General features: G+C 40.8%; 1 protein-coding gene across 1 annotated transcript in view; it reads left to right on the plus strand.

The window, feature by feature from the left end:
- The first annotated feature begins 1,731 nt into the window (after positions 1–1,731).
- Positions 1,732–19,166, plus strand: part of LRP6 (LDL receptor related protein 6) — a 176,060-nt gene continuing 158,625 nt past the window's right edge. Inside the window, exon 1 of the mRNA XM_058558744.1 lies at positions 1,732–1,955. Coding sequence (XP_058414727.1) covers positions 1,901–1,955 — 55 coding nt within the window. The 5' untranslated portion in view covers positions 1,732–1,900. The remainder of the gene's footprint in view (positions 1,956–19,166) is intronic.

Genomic DNA, 19,166 nt, shown 5'->3' on the forward strand with positions numbered 1-19,166 from the left:
CTGGATACTAACCCTCATTCCAAAGCTCATGCCTTCCCTGCCGCATCATGGTGTCTCCGCAGCCTCACTAGCTTCACCATAATACATTCCCTAGGCTACTGTTGAAAAACCTGGCTCTCAGTTATTGGTTCTGAGGAGACTAGAATACAAAACTTGCAGAGTCCTGACGCGACTCTTGGAAGAAGATAATTTAAATCAGTGGCGGTTAGCCTTTCGCTGGTGAATTTAGGGGAAAGTGATTTGGCTGTCTGATGACACACAGGCATCCCCTTGGTTCAGGGTGCCTTTGTTGGAAGGAGCAGAGTGTCCGTAATGGGAAGACCTGGGTTGGGTTCGAGTCCTGCTATTCACTCCTTGAGTGGCCTTGGGTAAGTCACTGAACGCCTCAGGTTCTCATTTTCCTTCTCTGTGCAGTGAGAATGATAAATAACAAAATCCGCCTTACTCCAGGGGAGTTTTGAGTTCAAATCTTATAACGTGTGTGCAAGCACTTGGTGAACTCCAATGTCTCTGAGATTTTGGTAACATTGCGGGAGTAGCTCCACCTCCTCGCCCATCTGCCCCCAGGTAAGGGCGTGTGACAGCTGGGCAGAATGCACCTGATGGCTCCATTACGGTCAACTGGCGGTGGAGTGCCCTCCTAGACTGAAGCTGCCACGTGATTGCAGGGGCCGTCTGGGCCGTTACTCCTGAACGCCCTGTGCACGGAGAATAGCAGAGGCTGTGCAAAATCAGAGTCTGACATTCTGGGGAATCCTTTCCTTCTCAAGCTGGGAACTGATCATCAAAACATGCCAAACAGTCATCATTCAAAGCAACTTGTAAAATCCCAAATACAGTCCTGATCAATTGTCCCTTTGCTCTGTCTTAGGTGTTGACGCATTTATTTTGGAATTTTATCCACCGGTTTAGAAATCGTTAGTTCTTGTCGGACTTAATTCTGGGGGCACTCTGCAGTTCTGGGAAGCCAGGAGAAAATACAAATCTCAGTTTGAGTTGGCGTTTGAACACCGTTCACTAGATCCACGTTTAAAGCTGGTGCAAGCAGCATTAGTTTTTATTTTCCTTGCAAAAAGAAAAAAGATGCTTACACCAATTTCCAACCCTGAAGATCGAGCTCTTCACCCCGTGTCGGGATCCGCGGGGCTCCGGGAGCGTGGACCTGCAGCTCCGCGGCCCCGGGCCCGCCACCCCTTCCTCCGGCCCAGGTGGCAGCCGGCGTGGACCAAGAGCTGCACCTGGCTCTGCAGGCGCCGGCCGCACAAAGAACAGAACAGGCGGCGGCCCGGCCGAGCCGCAGAAAGAAGTCCCGACCACGCCGTCTCCAGTGTTGCTCGACGTCGCTTCACGCCCTCCGCGGGGAGGGCCGAAGCGGCCGGCTCGGGAAAGAATCCCATTGGAATGCGCCGCCTGGCAGTCTTGCGCCTCCAGCTCGCTTCTGCTCGCCCGGCAGATCTCCCGGGGTCGCCAAGCAGAGGCCGTGCGCGCGGCCCCCACTTCTTTTCATAACCGCACGGGAGGCGGCGCCGAGGGAGGGGGCTCGTCCGCGCGCAGGGAGACTTTGGCGGCGGCGGCGGCCGGCCGTATCCCTGCGCCGCTGCGTGAGAGGAAGAGGCTGAATGAGGAGCTGCGCGGGGGAAGCGGGGCGCCAGGGGAGGAGGCGGCGGGATGGGAGCAGACGCTGGCGTCGCGCGAGCCCCGGGCAGAGCGGCGCGCTAGAGAGGGCGGCGGCGGCGGCGGCGCGCGCGGAGCCTTGACGTGCCCCTTTCTTTCTTCTCTCTCTGGAAAGCTGGGAAGCATGAGCATGCAGACCTGCCGCTGCGGCGGCCGCCCCGGCTCCTTGCCTCCCCCTGGTCTGGCCGCCCCTCGCCGGTGAGAGGAGAGAACGCGAGAAGGGAAGATGGGGGCCGTCCTGAGGAGCCTCCTGGCCTGCAGTTTCTGTGTGCTCCTGAGAGGTGGGAAGAACGGGGAGGGGGACGGGAAAGTTGGTGGGATTTGGGGGGGAGGTGGCCTGGTGTGTGTCTGGGGGGAGGGGAGGGACGGAGGAAGGAGAAGGGGAAGAGGAGAGAGGAGAGGCCTGGTGGTGGGGAAGGAGCGAGAAGGGGGCCCGGGAGAAGGGGCTGTGCGCCCCGCCGGGCCACCATGCAGACCCCCGCCTAGGTTTCCCGACCTTATCTGGACAGATCGGAGCCTCGATCCGGGCTGCCTGGCTTGGTGACCCCCTGGAGCCCCTTTCTCTCGGAATGACTGAGGGTCTGCGTGTCCCCTTCTGCCTGGAGTCCGCAAGGAGAAGGGTCTTTGTATGTATTTTGGCTTTTAACATGTTCGAGCCCAAGATGCTTTAACGTTGGCCTTCCCTCTCGAAGCCCCCACCTTTCCCGTGTCTCTTATGTGAACTTTGAGAGCCCTCTTCCTATTTTTCCAGGCCGTGTAACAACTAATAATTGGCTTCCGTGGGGGATATAATGATCCTGGGTGAGGGCACAGTTGGAAAGTGACTCCGAGGTTATATAGGTCGAGCGTTTCAGCCTTGGGACTCTTGGGAGCCTCAGCCCATAATAAAATAGAAACGTTGCCCTTGTTACCCCTGATGTGCAGGACCTGCCCCTATTTTCGGAGCGTGCAAGTGTACAGTTGGCACTAAGTAGGAAAGTTATCCATGTGTGAAGAGGAGCCTGTCCTGGGACCTAAGTTATCATTTGCTGCGCTCCCCTGGGGACTGCTTGGCACTTTGGTAAATAACACAGGCTATTCTGGATAATTTGCTCCGAGAATCGCATAAATTCGATGGTCTGGTGGTTTTTGGAATTGGCCTGCAAAGCTGTCACATACGTTCTGACTTTTATTTTGTGACAGTTCACCAAGGTTTTTGACTGGTCTGCAAGATTTCGGCAGCTCTCAAACTTATCAGTGTTGAAGTGGTGATGAGTCTGATGCTGTTGAGCGTTTACCAGCAGAGGAATTTAAGTACTGATGGATGCAGTGGCTTGTAGCTTTGGTTTTGTTACAGTTCTCACTTGTCCTCATGGTCAGTTCTTTTCAGGTATGGGACCCCTTGAGTCTATGAAGATTTTAGCTATTAATTTAACAAGCTAAACGTTTGTTAAGCCTCCAAAACTTACTGAAGTTTGCAGAACACGATAGTAACCAATGATCCTGTGCAATAAATGACACATGCCGTTTCTGTGTGTATATATTTATTTTGGATGGGAGAGATTGACTTTTTTTTTTTTTGGAGGAACTTTTTTCTGTACTCTTCTGCGGAATTATTACGTTTGCATGTTATATCTACTTAATAATTAGGACTCACGGTAAGCCTATTATGAACTATTTACATATGTAAATCCCAGAAATATAGTGATCATTTAATTGTCTTGACAGAGAATTTAATGCAGTGTTATGAACTTAGAGGTTTAATAAGTATATGTTTATTATAGTATACTCCCTGTTGAGAGGGAATTTTGCTATAGCTGTGAGAAACAATTATATTTGACATAAGAATAAGTATATATTTTAAGACAGAAGGTTAGTAGAGTTAAGAAATATGAGAGTCAGCTGATTGGTTAGAATCTTGGAGAACTCTAAACCCATAACCCGGGATGTTTCTGGTTACCCAGTTGTATTTCTTGGAGAGGAAGGGAGTGATGTAAATGCTATTTATTTATTTTAACACCAAGTCTGAGCCTAGAGTCGGGTTTTTTTCATTGCTGGAGTTGAGAGAAGTTGCACTTGAAGTAACGTGTTGAAGTGTGGTTTTATGTAACAAGACCTAAAAGAGCTAATAGTTTAAATTGCCTCATTTACACTAGCAAACAAAGTTTCCAAAAGTGGAGCTCTCATTTTAAATGTAGCGTAATAATGGTATCAGGTGGTCTTTGAATTTAGCAGTACTTAACTGTGTGTACATGTTATTTGAACTTCAACTATCTTGATGTGAAAGCTTTTTATTCATAATTTAGATTCTTTTCACTCCTTGATAATGTCACCATCCTCTGTTATAATAATTATATTAGTTAACTTTGGATTCCAAGGAGAAATAGGTGATTAATTTGTTGCATTAAGATTTTTCCTCACTGGGCCGGCCCCGTGGCTTAGCGGTTAAGTGCACGCACTCCGCTGCTGGTGGCCTGGGTTGGGATCCCGGGCGAGCACCGACGCACCGCTTGTCAGGCCATGCTGTGGCGGTGTCCCACATAAAGTGGAGGAAGATGGGCACGGATGTTAGCCCAGGGCCAGTCTTCCTCAGCAAAAAGAGGAGGATTGGCAGATGTTAGCTCAGGGCTGATCTTCCTCACAAAAAAAAAAAAAAAAGATTTTTCCTCACAGAAGAGTTGGAGCTTTAACATTGGGAAGATGGGGTGATGAGAATTTGGGAGACGTTTTGTCCTATACCCCTGTTAAATCAATAGCTGAAAGCCGGGGAATAATGCTGTCATCATCTGGGCTGCCTCCCTGTCCCTGTCATCGGAGGACAAGTTGCATTGGAAAGATTTGGGGATTTCAAAACTAAAATCTTGGGTATAAAGTCCAAGCTTCATTACTCAATAATTTTGTGTTTCTGGTCTTGTCAGTTAATTTCTCTGGGCCTCAATTTGTTTTCCTGTAAAATGTGGGTAATACCTATCTGACTAATTTGCCGGTTTATTTGGCATATTAAATGAAGTAATGAATGTAAAGTGCTTTGCAGATGTTATTTTCTGTTATAATTTTTGACTGTGGGCATATTCTCAAATGCTGGGAATTTGAAACTAATTTGTATAAGATTCACAAATTCTTAAGGTAGAAGAGATCTTGATCATTCTGGTCTAACCGCTTCATTTGCAAGTAGGGAAACTCAGGTTTAGAGATTATTACTTGATCAAGATCCTACAGCTAATTAATGGTAGAGCAGGGACTTATTGTTCATTCTTTTAGCAAATATGTATGGAATACCTACTAATATATCAGGCTCTGATGATATAGTGGTGAGCAAAATAGACAGGATCCCTGCTCTAATGGACCTCACAAGCTGGTTTGCCCTTCTTACCATTCTCTTAGTTCCATCCAGGTACTGATTAGAAATGATTATATCTCTGGCTTTTTAGAGGAAATATTTTTATAAGATTATAAGTTTTGGAATACTGTTGGTGTGTATGATCTGTAAATACTGTATCCCAGCTTACTTTGAGGAGGCTTTTGTTGTTTTATAAAAATTCTTTGCTACTTTCCTTTTTGTTGTTGTTATTTGTTTTGGTGGGGTGTTGGTAAATACTGTCAGCACAAGACACTAGTGTTTCTCTCTTTTTTTTTTAAATTTTATTTATTTATTTCCCCCCAAAGCCCCAGCAGATAGTTGTAGGTCATAGCTGCACATCCTTCTAGTTCCTGGACGTGGGGCGTGGCCTCAGCATGGCTGGAGAAGTGATGCGTTGGTGCGCGCCCAGGATCGAACCCGGGCCGCCAGCAGCGGAGTGCACGCACTTAACTGCTAAGCCACGGGGCCGGTCCAGACACTAGTGTTTCTCATTTGATAGTTTTATAGAAGCAGTCCTTGGAAAAGTTTTTGCTTTTCTTTCGGATATAACAGTGTCTTGGGGAGGTAGAATGAATTTTGGAGTGGAATTGGGAGAACTAGATTCTGGTTCTAAGTTTGCCATTAGTGACCTTGGATAAGTGACTTAATCTCTGTGTACTTTATTATCTTCATTAGGATAATGAATCCTTCTTTTGGAGATTCATAACTCATGTTAACACATTAAAGGCTCTGAGAGATGCTGAGGTAAAGAGACCAATTTTAACTTTGTTTAACCCACTATTTCCCAAACTCGACAGTGAATTTTTTCATAAATCCTTTTAACCATTCTATGGAATCTTTGTTCCAAGCAACACGCTTGGATAGAAGCTGGGCTAGATAACCCTTTAAGTATTAGGTTGATTCGTGTGAATTGATATTTGATGACACTTTCATATAGTTGAATCTGATACTTTAATCCCTACTTACTTAGCTTTATGTTTGCTCATTTGGCTAGGGAACAAGTTGACCAGTTATGAAACTTGAAAGTTCCGGCTCATTGTTATCATCAGGCCTAACAGTGAGTTCCCGTGGTTCAGTTTTTCAGAGAATTTGTTTTTTTCTTTTATTGTGAGGAAGATTGGCCCTGAGCTAACATCTGTTGTCAATCCTCCTCTTTTTGCTGAGGAAGATTGGCCCTGAGCTAACATCTGTTGTCAATCCTCCTCTTTTTGCTGAGGAAGATTGTCCCTGGGCTAACATCAGTGCCCATCTTCCTCCACTTTATGTGTGGGACACCTGCCACAGCGTGGCTTGATAAGTGGTGCATAGGTGTGCACCCAGGATTGGAACCTGTGAACCCCAGGCCGCTGAAGCGGAGCGTGTGAACTTAACCAGTACGCCACCGGGCCGGCCCCCTGCCCCCTTTTGTTTTTGGTGAGGGAGATTGGCCATGAGGTAACATCTGTTGCCAATCTTCCTCTTTTTGCTGAGGAAGATTGGCCCTAAGCTAACATCTGTGCCCACCTTCCTCTATTTTGTATATGGGACGCTGTCACAGCGTGGCTTCATGAACAGTGTGTAGGTCCGAGCACGGGATCCGAACCTGCGAACCCTGGGCCATCGAAGTGGAGTGCATGAACTTAACTACTATGCCACTGGGCTGGCCCTTTTTTTTTTTTTTTTTTTGCTTTAACTGGAGATTTTTCCGTTTGCTGAACTGAAATACTGTTTCCTTATAGTTATACATGCTTTGGCTATCAGAAAAAACTATCTTTTTAGAATATCAAAGAAGATTCTGTGAAGGGGTATATGAATGGAAAATGTTTTATGTGAGCTTATAATTTGAATATATTGGAAAAACAACACCGGTTATAGTTCTTTTTAGGCCATGGGTAAGTAACTACTCTGAGAAAATCCATTTTCATCGTGGAAATTTTATTGCAAGTTTATATTCAGAGAAGATTGTAAAGAGGGGCACAGTAGCAGAAAGGTATGGGCTTTGTTGACAGACAAACTGAGTTCAAAGCTTCTACCATTTTACATAACCTTGGTCGAGTTACTTAGCTTTAGTTTTCTCTCCTGTTAGATGAGGATAAAACCTTACAAGAATTCCGTGAGAACTGATGAGGTAAGGTTTATGAAGGGATAGTGCAGTACACGGTCAATAGTAGAATTCAAATAAATGGTCGCTTTTATTAAGATGGCTAAATTAAAAGAAACATTAATGCTCAAGAAAGACCAGTAAAACATTTAAGTCCTGAGCACTGTTTTAGGCAGTCAATAGTTTTAGGCCAGTGGTTTTTAGACTTTTTTTTGACTGTTCTGCAACTGAAACAAAAGCTGCATGAAATCTTTTACTTCCAATATTTTCTATTTTGTTTTATATAAACAAGCCACTATCTACTAAATTTATTTTACGTTGTAAAGGATTGCAACTTGAACATTGTTTTAGGTGATTATTGTAAATAAGCTAGAGGATAAATAGGTCAGTTGATTGTGATACTTATTTACTTAAGAGTTAAGTATGGGCAATATAATTTTATTAAAACATTGGCTAGTTGAGAAATTTTATTATTGTGTTATTTATTTACAATAATTAAAATTATTCAATTGATAGACTTCGCCCTGTAGGATGAGTAAATGCTATACTGATTCCTTTATTGCGTGTTTCACTCTTTGTGTAACAGTCTTTATGTATCTTCTATAAAATAAGCCTTATCTTAATGAACAGAACACTGCTTCATGTGAATAATTGTGAAATTCAGTCAAATACATGGATTAGGCAACCTAAGAATAGGATATTTGTCCTTGAAATGATTCATTTAAAATATATTTTGTCTTAAATGTAAGGAAAACAGTGTTATTTGATATCATTGGCACATGCTTTTGTTTCTCAAGGTGTTCGTGTTATTTGTGGCAGTGACTACCCTCACAAAAGGTTCAAGACATTCAGATGTCAGACTGGAAAATATTAAAATGTGCCTGGGCTCTATTTGATGAAAATTACTGGTACTTTGATGCTCTGATCCTATTAGCTGTTATATAACTTGCTAGTTTTTGTTTCTGTGATACCTTGCTTGGAAGGACCAGGAGATTGGGGATGCAAATGAAATCATATTTTTAGGCAAAAAAAACATTAATTAAGTGAATTTTTAAGTTATTGACGCCAGGCCTAAAGTTGTTAATTAGATTCTCAATAAAAATAAAAATGCAGTGGTGAACGTGATCATCAGAAGTCATGTTTTTTAAGAAAATAGTCACCCAGATATTGGAAAACTGTACGTTTATCAAATTATGTACGTTTGACCAGGAGGCCATTTTCTGTAACAGACTTGGTTGTCATCACTTTATCACTCTTAGACCAAAGCCGCATCTAGTAAAGGATATAGGGATAGGAGTCTTCCTCATTATTGGTCAGCTTTATTGGGAGGTGTAATTTAAATATATCCATAAATGTATCCAATTTAAAGATACTATATTTTGCAAGTCTGAAAAAGCTAACAGCTGAACTTCATTAGCATGAACTCTTAGCTACACATTATATGGTCTTTATTTGTAACAGTTTCTTGATTTATGCCAATGAAGACAATAGCTCTTAGGTAAAGTGTTTCAAGAACAGAACATTTTCCTTAATATACCACCAGGTACCTGAGCTTTGCTCATATTAGGTATTCTAAATTTCACATTTAAAGCAATATAAAAAGATGTAAATTTTAGTGACATTCCTACAGTCTAATTTGGATCTTCATTTTGTGTTTTGTCTCAAATCATTTATTAGACATTAAGTTATAAATTTGTAACTACTATAAAGTTTTTTTTTAGCACAGATGAGATATGGAAAATTAATCATACTAATCAGAAAAAAATCAGCATGTTTATATCTGAGGTTGAATTTGAAGTGTGGATTATGTAATGTGTTTTCTGGTTTTAGGATATAACTATTGCATTGATAATATAATTAGTGTGCCTAAGTACTTTTTTAGTCTAGTTTTTTTAAAAGACGTAATGCACATACCATAAAGTTCTCCATTGTAAAGTGTCCAATTCAGTGGTTTTTATATATTTATAAAATATATATTTTGTATATATTTATAAGGTTGTACAACCATTACCATTATCTAATTCCAGAACATTTTCATCACCCTCAAAAGAAACCCCATTCCCCTTACCAGTCACTTCCCATTTCTCCTTCCCCTCAGCCTATAGTAACCACTGATCTACTTTCTGTCTCTATGGATTTGCCTGTTCTGAACGTTTCATATAAATGGAATCATATAATATGTGGCCTTTTGCATCTGGCTTCTTTCACTTAGCATTATGTTTTTAAGGTTCATGCGTGTTGTAGCATGTATCAGTACTCTATTCGTTTTTTTATGGGTGAATAGTATTCCATTGTATGGTTATATGAAGTACTTTCAAATGAGTGTGGGTTTGATCATTGGAATCTTTATCTTCAGAAATTATTTCTGAAATCTCCACTTTTGAAGTTATAGAAATAGACAAAAAAATCTAAGTTTCTGTTTTTCTGTTGGAGAAGCACTCAGTGGTTTACCAGTGTCTCATTTCTGTGTGTTAACTGAAGAATAATTGTCTGAGTTAAACTTTTTTACCAAATTCATATCTAGATTAATAGCATAGAAGGGAAAATAGAAATTACCTGGCCCAACTTCTTCGTTTTATAAATGAGAAAGATGAATGACTAACCTAAGGTCAGATTGCTGGTACTCTGGACAGTAATTTTACATGCAGTGCTTTCTGTGTGTACCTAATTTTCCCTGGGCCTTTTTATGGTTTTGAAAAATGATACCGATCACTTTTGATAGAGGAAAATAAATATTAATGTAATTTTGGAATTTGCAAATAGGTGGTTTGTCATAGTACTGTTAAATAAGACATCTGGATTTAGGTAAGGAGAGACTTTATTTGAAAGGATTATTGCAGCAGGGAGAATGCTCTGAACGCAAGGTCTGCAGGCATCTCAAAATCAAACAGAAAAATGTTTCTTTTTTAGAGAGGGTAAGTAGGGCTAGCTGAAACTTTGGAGGGGTGTGGGCCAAGTGGATGGGGGTGAGCAGATTGCACAATCAAGATAGTTTAACTGGAAATTTTTTTTCTTTGTGGTCAGCTGAAGCTTGGAATGAGTTGTTAAGAGTGGAAGTTCTGCATCTACTTCCTTAAGCTTTGGGCAAGCCAAAGTTTAGGGGCTTGTGGGAGAGGAGAAAAGCCTGACTAAAGTTTGGTCAAGCTAAGTCGGTAGATAGGTAATAGGCAGTTGTGAGCACTTGGTCTATCCCCCTGTAGATTGGGTGGCTTATAAACAACAGAAATTTATTTCTCACAGTTCTGGAGGCTGAAAGTCCAAGATCAGGGTGCCAGCATGGTCAGGTTCTGGTGAGTACCCTCTTCCAGAAGAGTTTGCAGAAGAGAAGAGATTGCAGACTGCCAACCTCTGTTTGTATCCTCACAGAGCAGAGAGGAAGCAAGCTGTCTCTTGACTCTTGTAAGTGTACTAATCCCATTCATGAGGACTCCACCCTCGTGACCTCATCTGATTACCTCCCGAAGGCCCCACCTCCTAATATCATCACATGATGGGGGAGGGTTTCAACATATGAATTCGGGAGGACACAGACATTCAGTACATAACAGGATATAGAATGAGAGTCATTGTGAAGTTGATCTCGTTAGATTTGGCCTGATTATTTATGTAGTTGTAGGCCTTTTAAGTTTCCTTTGCTGGAAGTTTTTGTGAGGAATCTGAGGTTGGACTTTTAAAAGCCTCTTGAGGCCAGGGAGCCATGTCAAGAACTCACCACCAGATTTGGGTGAACCCCTGAGGTTTCCAAAATATCGTAGGATTCCTGCTTGGAAGTGACCTTCCTTACTTCACCTGTAAGGCCGTGAACTCTGTAAGCCAGGTACCAGTCTGGTTTTCCCAAGAGGACTGTGGGCATTGGCTCCATAAAGTCAACCATAGCTCCTTAAAAGTGTCTGGTTATGTCTGATTAAATGAGCACCATTTTCAAATATGGCGTTCCAGTCAAAACCTTGGTTGCTAACCGATATTTCCAACTAGTTGGACAGACTTTTTTGTTGAATCTGTGCACACATAACTATATTGCCATGAAAATAAGAATAGTCAGTAAGAGATTTTTGAATTATGGGAGATGCAGGGAGGGAGAAAAAGATAAATGTTTTATTTCTGTTTACCAAAGCATAGTCTGCTTAAATTGTTAATGAGTTATAGATGGCTTAAGAGAAGAGAGTTCCTTATATCTAGAAAATAGGACATTAAAGCATCAGCAGTGTTTTAAACAAAACCTATAATCATCCTTCATCAGTTTATTCAGTCGTATGTAATTAATTCTTGTTCTGCTAGATCTTGGGTTAGCAGTGTCGTGAAGCCACCTGCTTCTCCATTAACTTTTTGGAAATCCTGACTCAATGTACTGATATGTCTCAAAGTTATTTAAGTGATGCCATCAGAAGCTTGTGCCCAAGAGTACCTGGTATAGTCCTTTTTCAACAGTCTTTTTCTTGTTGAACACAAGCACTCTGGCTTGTAGCTGATCTCTAAGCACTTTCAGGGAAGTATCAGAGTAAAACAAAAAAACTATCTGTAGGTGACAAAAGACTTAAAATGGTGGTGATTAACTTTTTACTAATAATTTTAAAAGTGAAAGATCTGATAAGAGTTTGTTATAAAAAATAATGCAGTTGACAAGAAAGTTTGGTTGTTTTTATGGCATGCAAACCAAAATCTAGTCAATCCAAAAAAGTTAGGAAAATATCTATCAGTATAATTAACCTTATTTTAAAAAGAGTAGATATTAATCTAATTTATGAATTTAATCTTTGTGGAGAAGAAAACCTCAAAATATGTAATAATACTGAGACATAATGTGCCATCAAGCATATAGTTAGAATATATCAAGATTATCAAGTAAAAAGATTTAGGAAATCTGGGGTAAGTCCTAAACATCTGTATAATAAAATTCCATGAGTAAGTGATCTGAATCCTCAGTCGAGAACCACTGGCCTACCTAGAATATAGTGTATTCAAATTAAAAAAGTCAAATTGTGACCAAGTTAACAAAAAAATCATAAAAAAGTAAAAAGAATAACTGAAATTATGACTGACACTACACTGTTGTCTAATATCAGGCATAGCAGCACTAGGACTCTTGTTGAGTATAGATATAGACAATGAGAGTATTGATAAATTTCTAGAAACTTCATACAATTTCTGAAGTAGTCATATTAGTAATATTTTACCCATACAGATTTAACCTAGGGGAGAGTAACATCTCTTCTGATTTGACCATACTTCCTATGCAAATCATAACATTGATCAAATAAAACTAATTATTTTTAACACCTCTGTTTTTATAAGGTGAAAGAATGAATTCTTTGTGAACTTCCAGGGGCCCTTTGGGAAATTTCAAAGACAGTTGTAGGTGCAGAAGATGTTTAGGATTTGATTTTGAAAAGGCAGCATGTTAAAAGTTGTCAAGAGGTTTGAACATTTGATGAAATAGGATCATGGGTCAGTGAGAAAAAATACTTGACTATCTATTTAACCAAAGTGTCAAAAAAAAATTTTCTTTTAACTAAAAATAGGAAGGACCATGATGGTAAAGTACCTTAGTTCTTTCAAAAGTGAGAAGACTTTGGGCTGGCCCAGGGGCGCAGCGGTTAAGTGTGCGCACTCTGCTTTGGCCGCCTGGGGTTCGCAGGTTCAGATCCTGGGTGCGCACCGACGCACTGCTTGTCAGGCCGTGCTGTGGTGGTCTCCCATGTAAAGTACAGGAAGGTGGGCACGGATGTTAGCCCAGGGCCAATCTTCCTCGACAAAAAAGAGGATTGGCATCGGATGTTAGCTCAGGGCTGATCTTCCTCACCAAAAAAAAAAAAAAAGTGAGAAGACTTTGTTTTTTAATATAATCGAGGACGTGATAAAGTCACTATCAAGCAAAGGAAGTTCTGATAAGACACAGAACTTTGCCTTCTAGGGAGGTTACTCAGAAGGCAAAGAAAAACCTTTTATAACCTCTTTATTAAGAGCAGACTAATAACCCAAGAAAATTTTGTCATTTTAATGAAAACCAAATTCTAGTTTTGCAAAAACATAATATTTGATGCTAAAGCACTTTCTAAAAATCTTACAAGTAAACCAGTCAAATCTTAGCTAGCTTAACTGTGACAAATAAAATTCTTTTTTCATGAATTTTTTATAACTTTCTATGTACATTCAGGATTTGTCCTACATATTCCTCTTTCTTATTCTGGAACAATTAGTCATTTTACTTCAGGATTGTTTTCTTTTTCCTTAATAAAAACACATCCTGCATACCTTGTATACAAAGTTGTTCCTTTTTGTCACTGTGTCTCCTAGTAGAGTCTCATTTACATATAAGATTATAACTTATAATTACAGTAACTGCTATTTTAGAGAGAAAACTATGAAGTGAATAATTGTGAACTGTCTGTCATACGCCAGCATTTTGTAGTAGACTGGCAGAGCTTATGAATATACATCTTAAAAATTTTTATAGCCGTATACTTCCTGATAGTACAACTTCTCAACGTGGCAAAAATGAATGTGTTCCTTAATAGACTCAAATATATGTAGTTTCTTGGTACCATAAAAGAAAGAGGCAAAACAGTATAGAAACTTGAAATGATTATGCTTCAGTGTTCTATCTTACTTAGAAATGTCCTAGATACTTAGAAATGTCCTAGATAGTTAATGAATATCCATGCATTAACTTAGCATAAGTCTAGGGTTTTAAGTTACTAAAAGATTTTGGAAACTATCTTAAAGTTGGCTTATTACAAAACATAATTACTGTTGAAATAAAGTTTGTTGGAATAATGACTCAATTTGGTTAAATACAAATGTAGATGTAATGCTAGTTTATTCTATCAGTAAACCTGTAAAAGTTCAGGAAGAACATAGGTAAGTAGAATAAAAATGTATGCTTGTGTTATGCTTAATGCTCATAACTCAGAAGACATAGCTGCTTTTATTAAACCAACAATATTGAACTAGTCTTATTTACCGAAGATTTACATAAATGTACGTTAACTTGGACTCCTAAAACGTTTGGGTTAGTCTATAAAAATACTTTGGAAAGTATAAGAAATTTAGTTTCCTTAATTTCTGGAAATCTTAGGGATATTTAATTTATATGAGCACTTGTTTATCTTCAAGCCAATGAATAGAGCTCCTTTAAGGGATTTGATAATCTCAAATTATAATTGCTAATACTATCTGAAGGTAGGAAAATATACATATATAACATACATGTATATATATTCATGTAAAAACATATAAATAGACACAAATAGATAGCTTCTAGCTTCAGTTTGAAAGTTTCAACTCACTGGTGGTTTATATAAAAGAACTAGCTCTTGTTATTCCTTTACCTTTACATTTTTGCCATGATTGTGTTTTTAGCAGATGGGGCAAGTTGAGGTTACCTGCTCAATCAATAGGAGGGCTGAAGTGTCCCCATCAGTATCTGTGGCGGAGATCTTTAAGATTTTCTTTGCCCTGCTGTGTAATCTTATGGAAGCTATGGATTAGCTTTTGGGTGAGGGACCAAAGAGGACCAAGTGTCTGTCTAGGTGTCTCCCAAACTCATCTGAGTGGATAAAAGATCCAGCTGGTTTGCAATTCTGTTTTTTTTGGTGAGGAAGGTTAGCCCTGAGCTAACATCTGTTGCCAATCCTCCTCTTTTTGCTGAGGAAGATTGGCCCTGGGCTAACATCTGTGCCCATCTTCCTCTACTTTTTTTTTTTTGTATGTGGGATGCCTGCCACAACATGGCTCGATAAGTGATGCATAGGTCCGTGCCTGGGATCTGAACCCATGAACCCCGGGCCGCCGAAGCAGAGCATGCGAACCCAACTACCACGCCACTGGGCTGGCCCCCTGAAATTCAATTTTTAACTTCAAGTCCCTGAGCCCCTCATGAGTGTCTAGTGGGGAAAAGGGAGCCTTAAAGCCTGAGTGACTGCAGGGAGTTGAGTGGTTGGAGTGGGAAGGGAAATGTCTGATGGGTGGATAGAAGGATGGAGGAGGTTGAGGTATTAAAGGAAGATAGATAAAGGATTCAAGGGAGCTGAAAGGAAGGTCAGGATTGGTAAAAAGAAAGAAGAAAGAGCAGAAAAGGAAGAGGTCAGAAAGGGAGAGGTTTTAGGTGAGGCAGTTTGGGGAGATCCCAGAGAGGACATTGAAGTTCTAAATTGTCTTTAGTAAAATTTTGCCATTTTTGAAGATACTGAACTGAATTAGTGCTGTAATGGTGAAGAGTACAGTCCATGGGAGAAGAAGAGAGAGGGCACCCAATAGAGTGAGAGTTACCTATGGGATTAGATAATTAAATCAGACATAAGAATTTGAAGGAGCTGGGAAAGAGTGTTCCCTTGTGAGGAGCCAAGGAAATTCCTGCTTAGAGGAGTCAAGGGACAATGGAAGAGGCCTCGCAGAAGAGCTGGGAATATTCTCACTCAAGAATTAGGGTGTGATTCTCCACTCAAAGAGTCAAAGAAAAAATTTCTTTGCTCAAAAATATCAAAGTAACTCCTTACCATGTTGCAACAGGTAAGATATCTGGATCACTGGTTTAAGAGTTGAGCTCAAGGAAAGATCCCTGAATCTCTGAATAGGAGAGGAGTTTAAATGACTCACAGTGTGTCATTAACGAGGTGGGGATGGCACAGGTCTATAGGTGAAGTCCAATCCCCATCCAAGTGATGTCACTATACAAATGTCAAATAAAAATAAATCCCTAATTAGGCAGGGAGACACTTTATTTGAAAAGACTATTACAATAGGGAGATTGCTCCGACTACAAGATCTGCATTTGTTTGTCTCAAACAAAAAGGCTTTTTTCTTATAGGTAGAAGTGAATAGGGCCAGCAGGATCTTTGTAGGAGAGAGGGACAAGCAGATACGGGGTTAGCAGATGATATGACCAGGACAGTTTAACAGGGGATGTTTTTTCCTGCGGTCAGCTGATGCTCTAATTAAGTCCTGAAGAGATGTTCTGCATTGGCTTGCTTAAACTTAGAGCTAGCCAAAGTTTAGAGGTCTGTTGGGAGGAGAGAACCCTGACTAAACTTTGATCAAGCGAAGTCAACGGGTAAGTAATGAGCATTTGTGAGCATTTGACCAGTACTTAATGTAAAGTCATTTTAGGTTTATGACAAATATATTTTTAGATGAGCTTCTGAAAAATTCCTTTTAAATATTAGTATGTGCGAAGGGTTCCTGGACCCAATTCCAATATGTGTGTGGAGGCTTCCCCACACCAACAAGCAGTTCTCGGTCGCCAGGAGGGTGTCTGAGAATTTTACTCAATTCTAACACTACCTACCTGGAGATAGAAGCAGATTCCACAGGTAAAGGGCTCAGTCCCACAAGACCGCCCTCTACTTCAGATGCCAATCACAAGCCCAGGTTGTGCTTCTGACCAACTGCTATAAATCAGAGGTTCCCATAATCCTCCTCCTTGGGTTCGATTAATTTGGTAGAACAGCTCACAGAACTCAAGAAAACTTGATTACTCATTAGATTACCGATTTATTACAAGGATACTAAAGGATGCGAATCAACAGCCAGATGAAGAGATATATGGAGCTTCTGTCCTTGTGGAGGTTGGGGCCTGGCATGGTGGCATGTGGAAGCATACTGGTTTCCCAACGGGGAAGCTCTGAAAAAGGGTGATGAGCTGTTCTTTTGAGTATTTATGGAGGCTTCATTAAGTAGTCATGATTGACTAAGTCATTGGCTATTGGCAACTGATTCAACCTCAAGCCCTTCTCCCCTCCCTGGAGGTGTGGGGTTGGGACTGAGTGTTCCAACATTCTAATCATATGGTTGGGTCTCCTGGTCACCAGCTTCCATCCTTAGGTGCTTCCCAAAAGTCACTTGATTAACGTAACAAAAGACCTTTATCACTCTCCACACTTAGGAATTCCTAGAGTTTTGGAAGCTGTGAGCCAGGAACTGTGGATGAAGACCAAATATATACGAGAAATGTATTTTGGTTATCTGAATGACCAAATATATATTTTTTATAAATCACAATATCACAATATGTTTGCCATATTACTGTGTGCAGTGAACTGAGCTAGGGATTGGGGATAAAATTAGTTATAAGATATGGCTCCTGTTTTCAAGGGTGGATATCTTAGTTGAAGTAGGAAATATACTTTTAAAAATGCTAATGTCAAATGGTAAAGACTATAAGGGCCCAAAGAAGGAAAGCTGAGGCAATTGGAAAGATTTATGGAGTAGATAAGATTTGCATCTGGCCTTGAAGGACTTAGCTGTGCTTACTGGGATAATGAGAGAAGTATGGAGTGAAGAGGAAAATGAATACATTGTGATGATGGAGTATAATGTGCTCACTGTTCCTATGTTAAAAACCAATTTGTATGATGCAGAGACTGTAAAAGGTAAGTTTAAAGTCATAGGTAGAAGTCCCACGGTGGATGCCTGAGATATTGAGGCTTTATATTTTAGGCAAAGGAAATCAAAAAGCTTTTTGAGGGCTGGCCTGGTGGCGTAGCGGTTAAGTGCGCTCCGCCGCTGGCGCCCGGGTTTGGATCCCTGGTGCGCACGGACGCACTGCTTGTCAGGCCGTGCTGTGGCGGCGTCCCACATAAAGTGGAGGAAGATCAGCACGGATGTTAGCTCAGGGCCGGTCTTCCTCAGCAAAAAGAGGAGGATTGCCTTGGATGTTAGCTCAGGGCTGATCTTCCTTACAAAAAAAAAAAAAAGCTTTTTGAGTTGGATGAAGTAGAAGTATTAGAAGTAGAAAAGGGAAGGGAGTGTTGAGATCACTTAGTATTAGAGTAGTTTAGGTGTGAGATCATGAAGGTCTAGAGTAGGGTAGTGGTTCTCAAAATGGAAAAGAAGAGGCAGATTTAAGGACATGTTAAAGAAGAATCAACAGTACAGTAATTGGCAGACTGGGGGAAAAGGAAGGCATCAAAGATGGCTCCAGAGTGCACCAGTAAGATTAGGAGAATTGTGGTACCATTGACTTTTTTTTTTTTTTTAAACTTTATTTATTTATTTATCCCCCCAAAAGCCCCAGTACATAGTCGCATGTCATAGTTGCACATCCTTCTAGTTGCTGTATGTGGGACTCGGCCTCAGCATGGCCGGAGAAGCGGTGTGTCAGCGCACACCCGGGATCCGAACCCGGGCCGCCAGCATCGGAGCGCGCACACTTAACTGCTAAGCCACGGGGCTGGCCCTACCATTGACTCTTGAGGGTTTTTTTGGGGGGGAGGAAAGGTGATGAACTTAATTTAATGGCAGGAAGAGATGGCCAACAAGAAGTTATAGGTTCAGAACTGAAGATTAGGCTAGAGATGATGGTTTGAAAATTACCTGCATTGTTGCTTGCTGGCCAGGTGAACTTGGATAATTTTCTCTTCTACACTCTCTTATTTGGCAAATAACGGAGAATCTTAGGAATACCTATATTTGGGAAGTGGGAGGAAGAGTAGAAACTAAAAAGCAGACAAAGCATGACCAGAAAAACAAGAGCAATAGGTAGTAGAGTATAGAGAGAACAGTCTACATAGGTAGGGAAATGGTTGACATTGTTGAGTGCTGCAGAGAGGTCAAGAATAAGGACTGAGAAAAGGCTGTTGGTTTTGGTTATGAAGACTTGGAGAAAGCAGTTTCAGTTGAGTGATGGGTGGAGTTAATAGCTGATGGATGGTGGTATGAAGTGTATACCAATGTTGTAAGATTTTGTGGTTAGCAGAAATACAATTATTCTCTTGGTGGTAATAAGGTTAGGGTTATTAAAAGGTTTTTTGATAGCAGGGACCTGGTAGGAGCCACTGAAGATACAAGAAGTAGGGAGAAATTGATAGAGCGAAGTTGCAGAGAGGAGGTAGGGAGACTGAGCCAAAAGTATGGCGTAAGTGTTAGAAAGGAGGAAGGGCAACTTATCTTTTGAGACTGAGGACAGGATAAAAGAGGATGGATGGGAAATAGATTTTTGAGAAATTGAGAATGTTGGGAATGTGTGACATTTACCTTGCTTCCTGCTTCACTGAGATTATTTTATGAGATGATCTGAGAATGAAGGCTTCAAAGCATGAAATTTGTCTTGAGGAAAGCAGAAAAAGTTTAGAAGGA

The sequence above is a fragment of the Diceros bicornis genome, chromosome 17 (assembly GCF_020826845.1).
Source record: "Diceros bicornis minor isolate mBicDic1 chromosome 17, mDicBic1.mat.cur, whole genome shotgun sequence".
In the NCBI taxonomy this organism is placed as follows: Eukaryota; Metazoa; Chordata; class Mammalia; order Perissodactyla; family Rhinocerotidae; genus Diceros; species Diceros bicornis.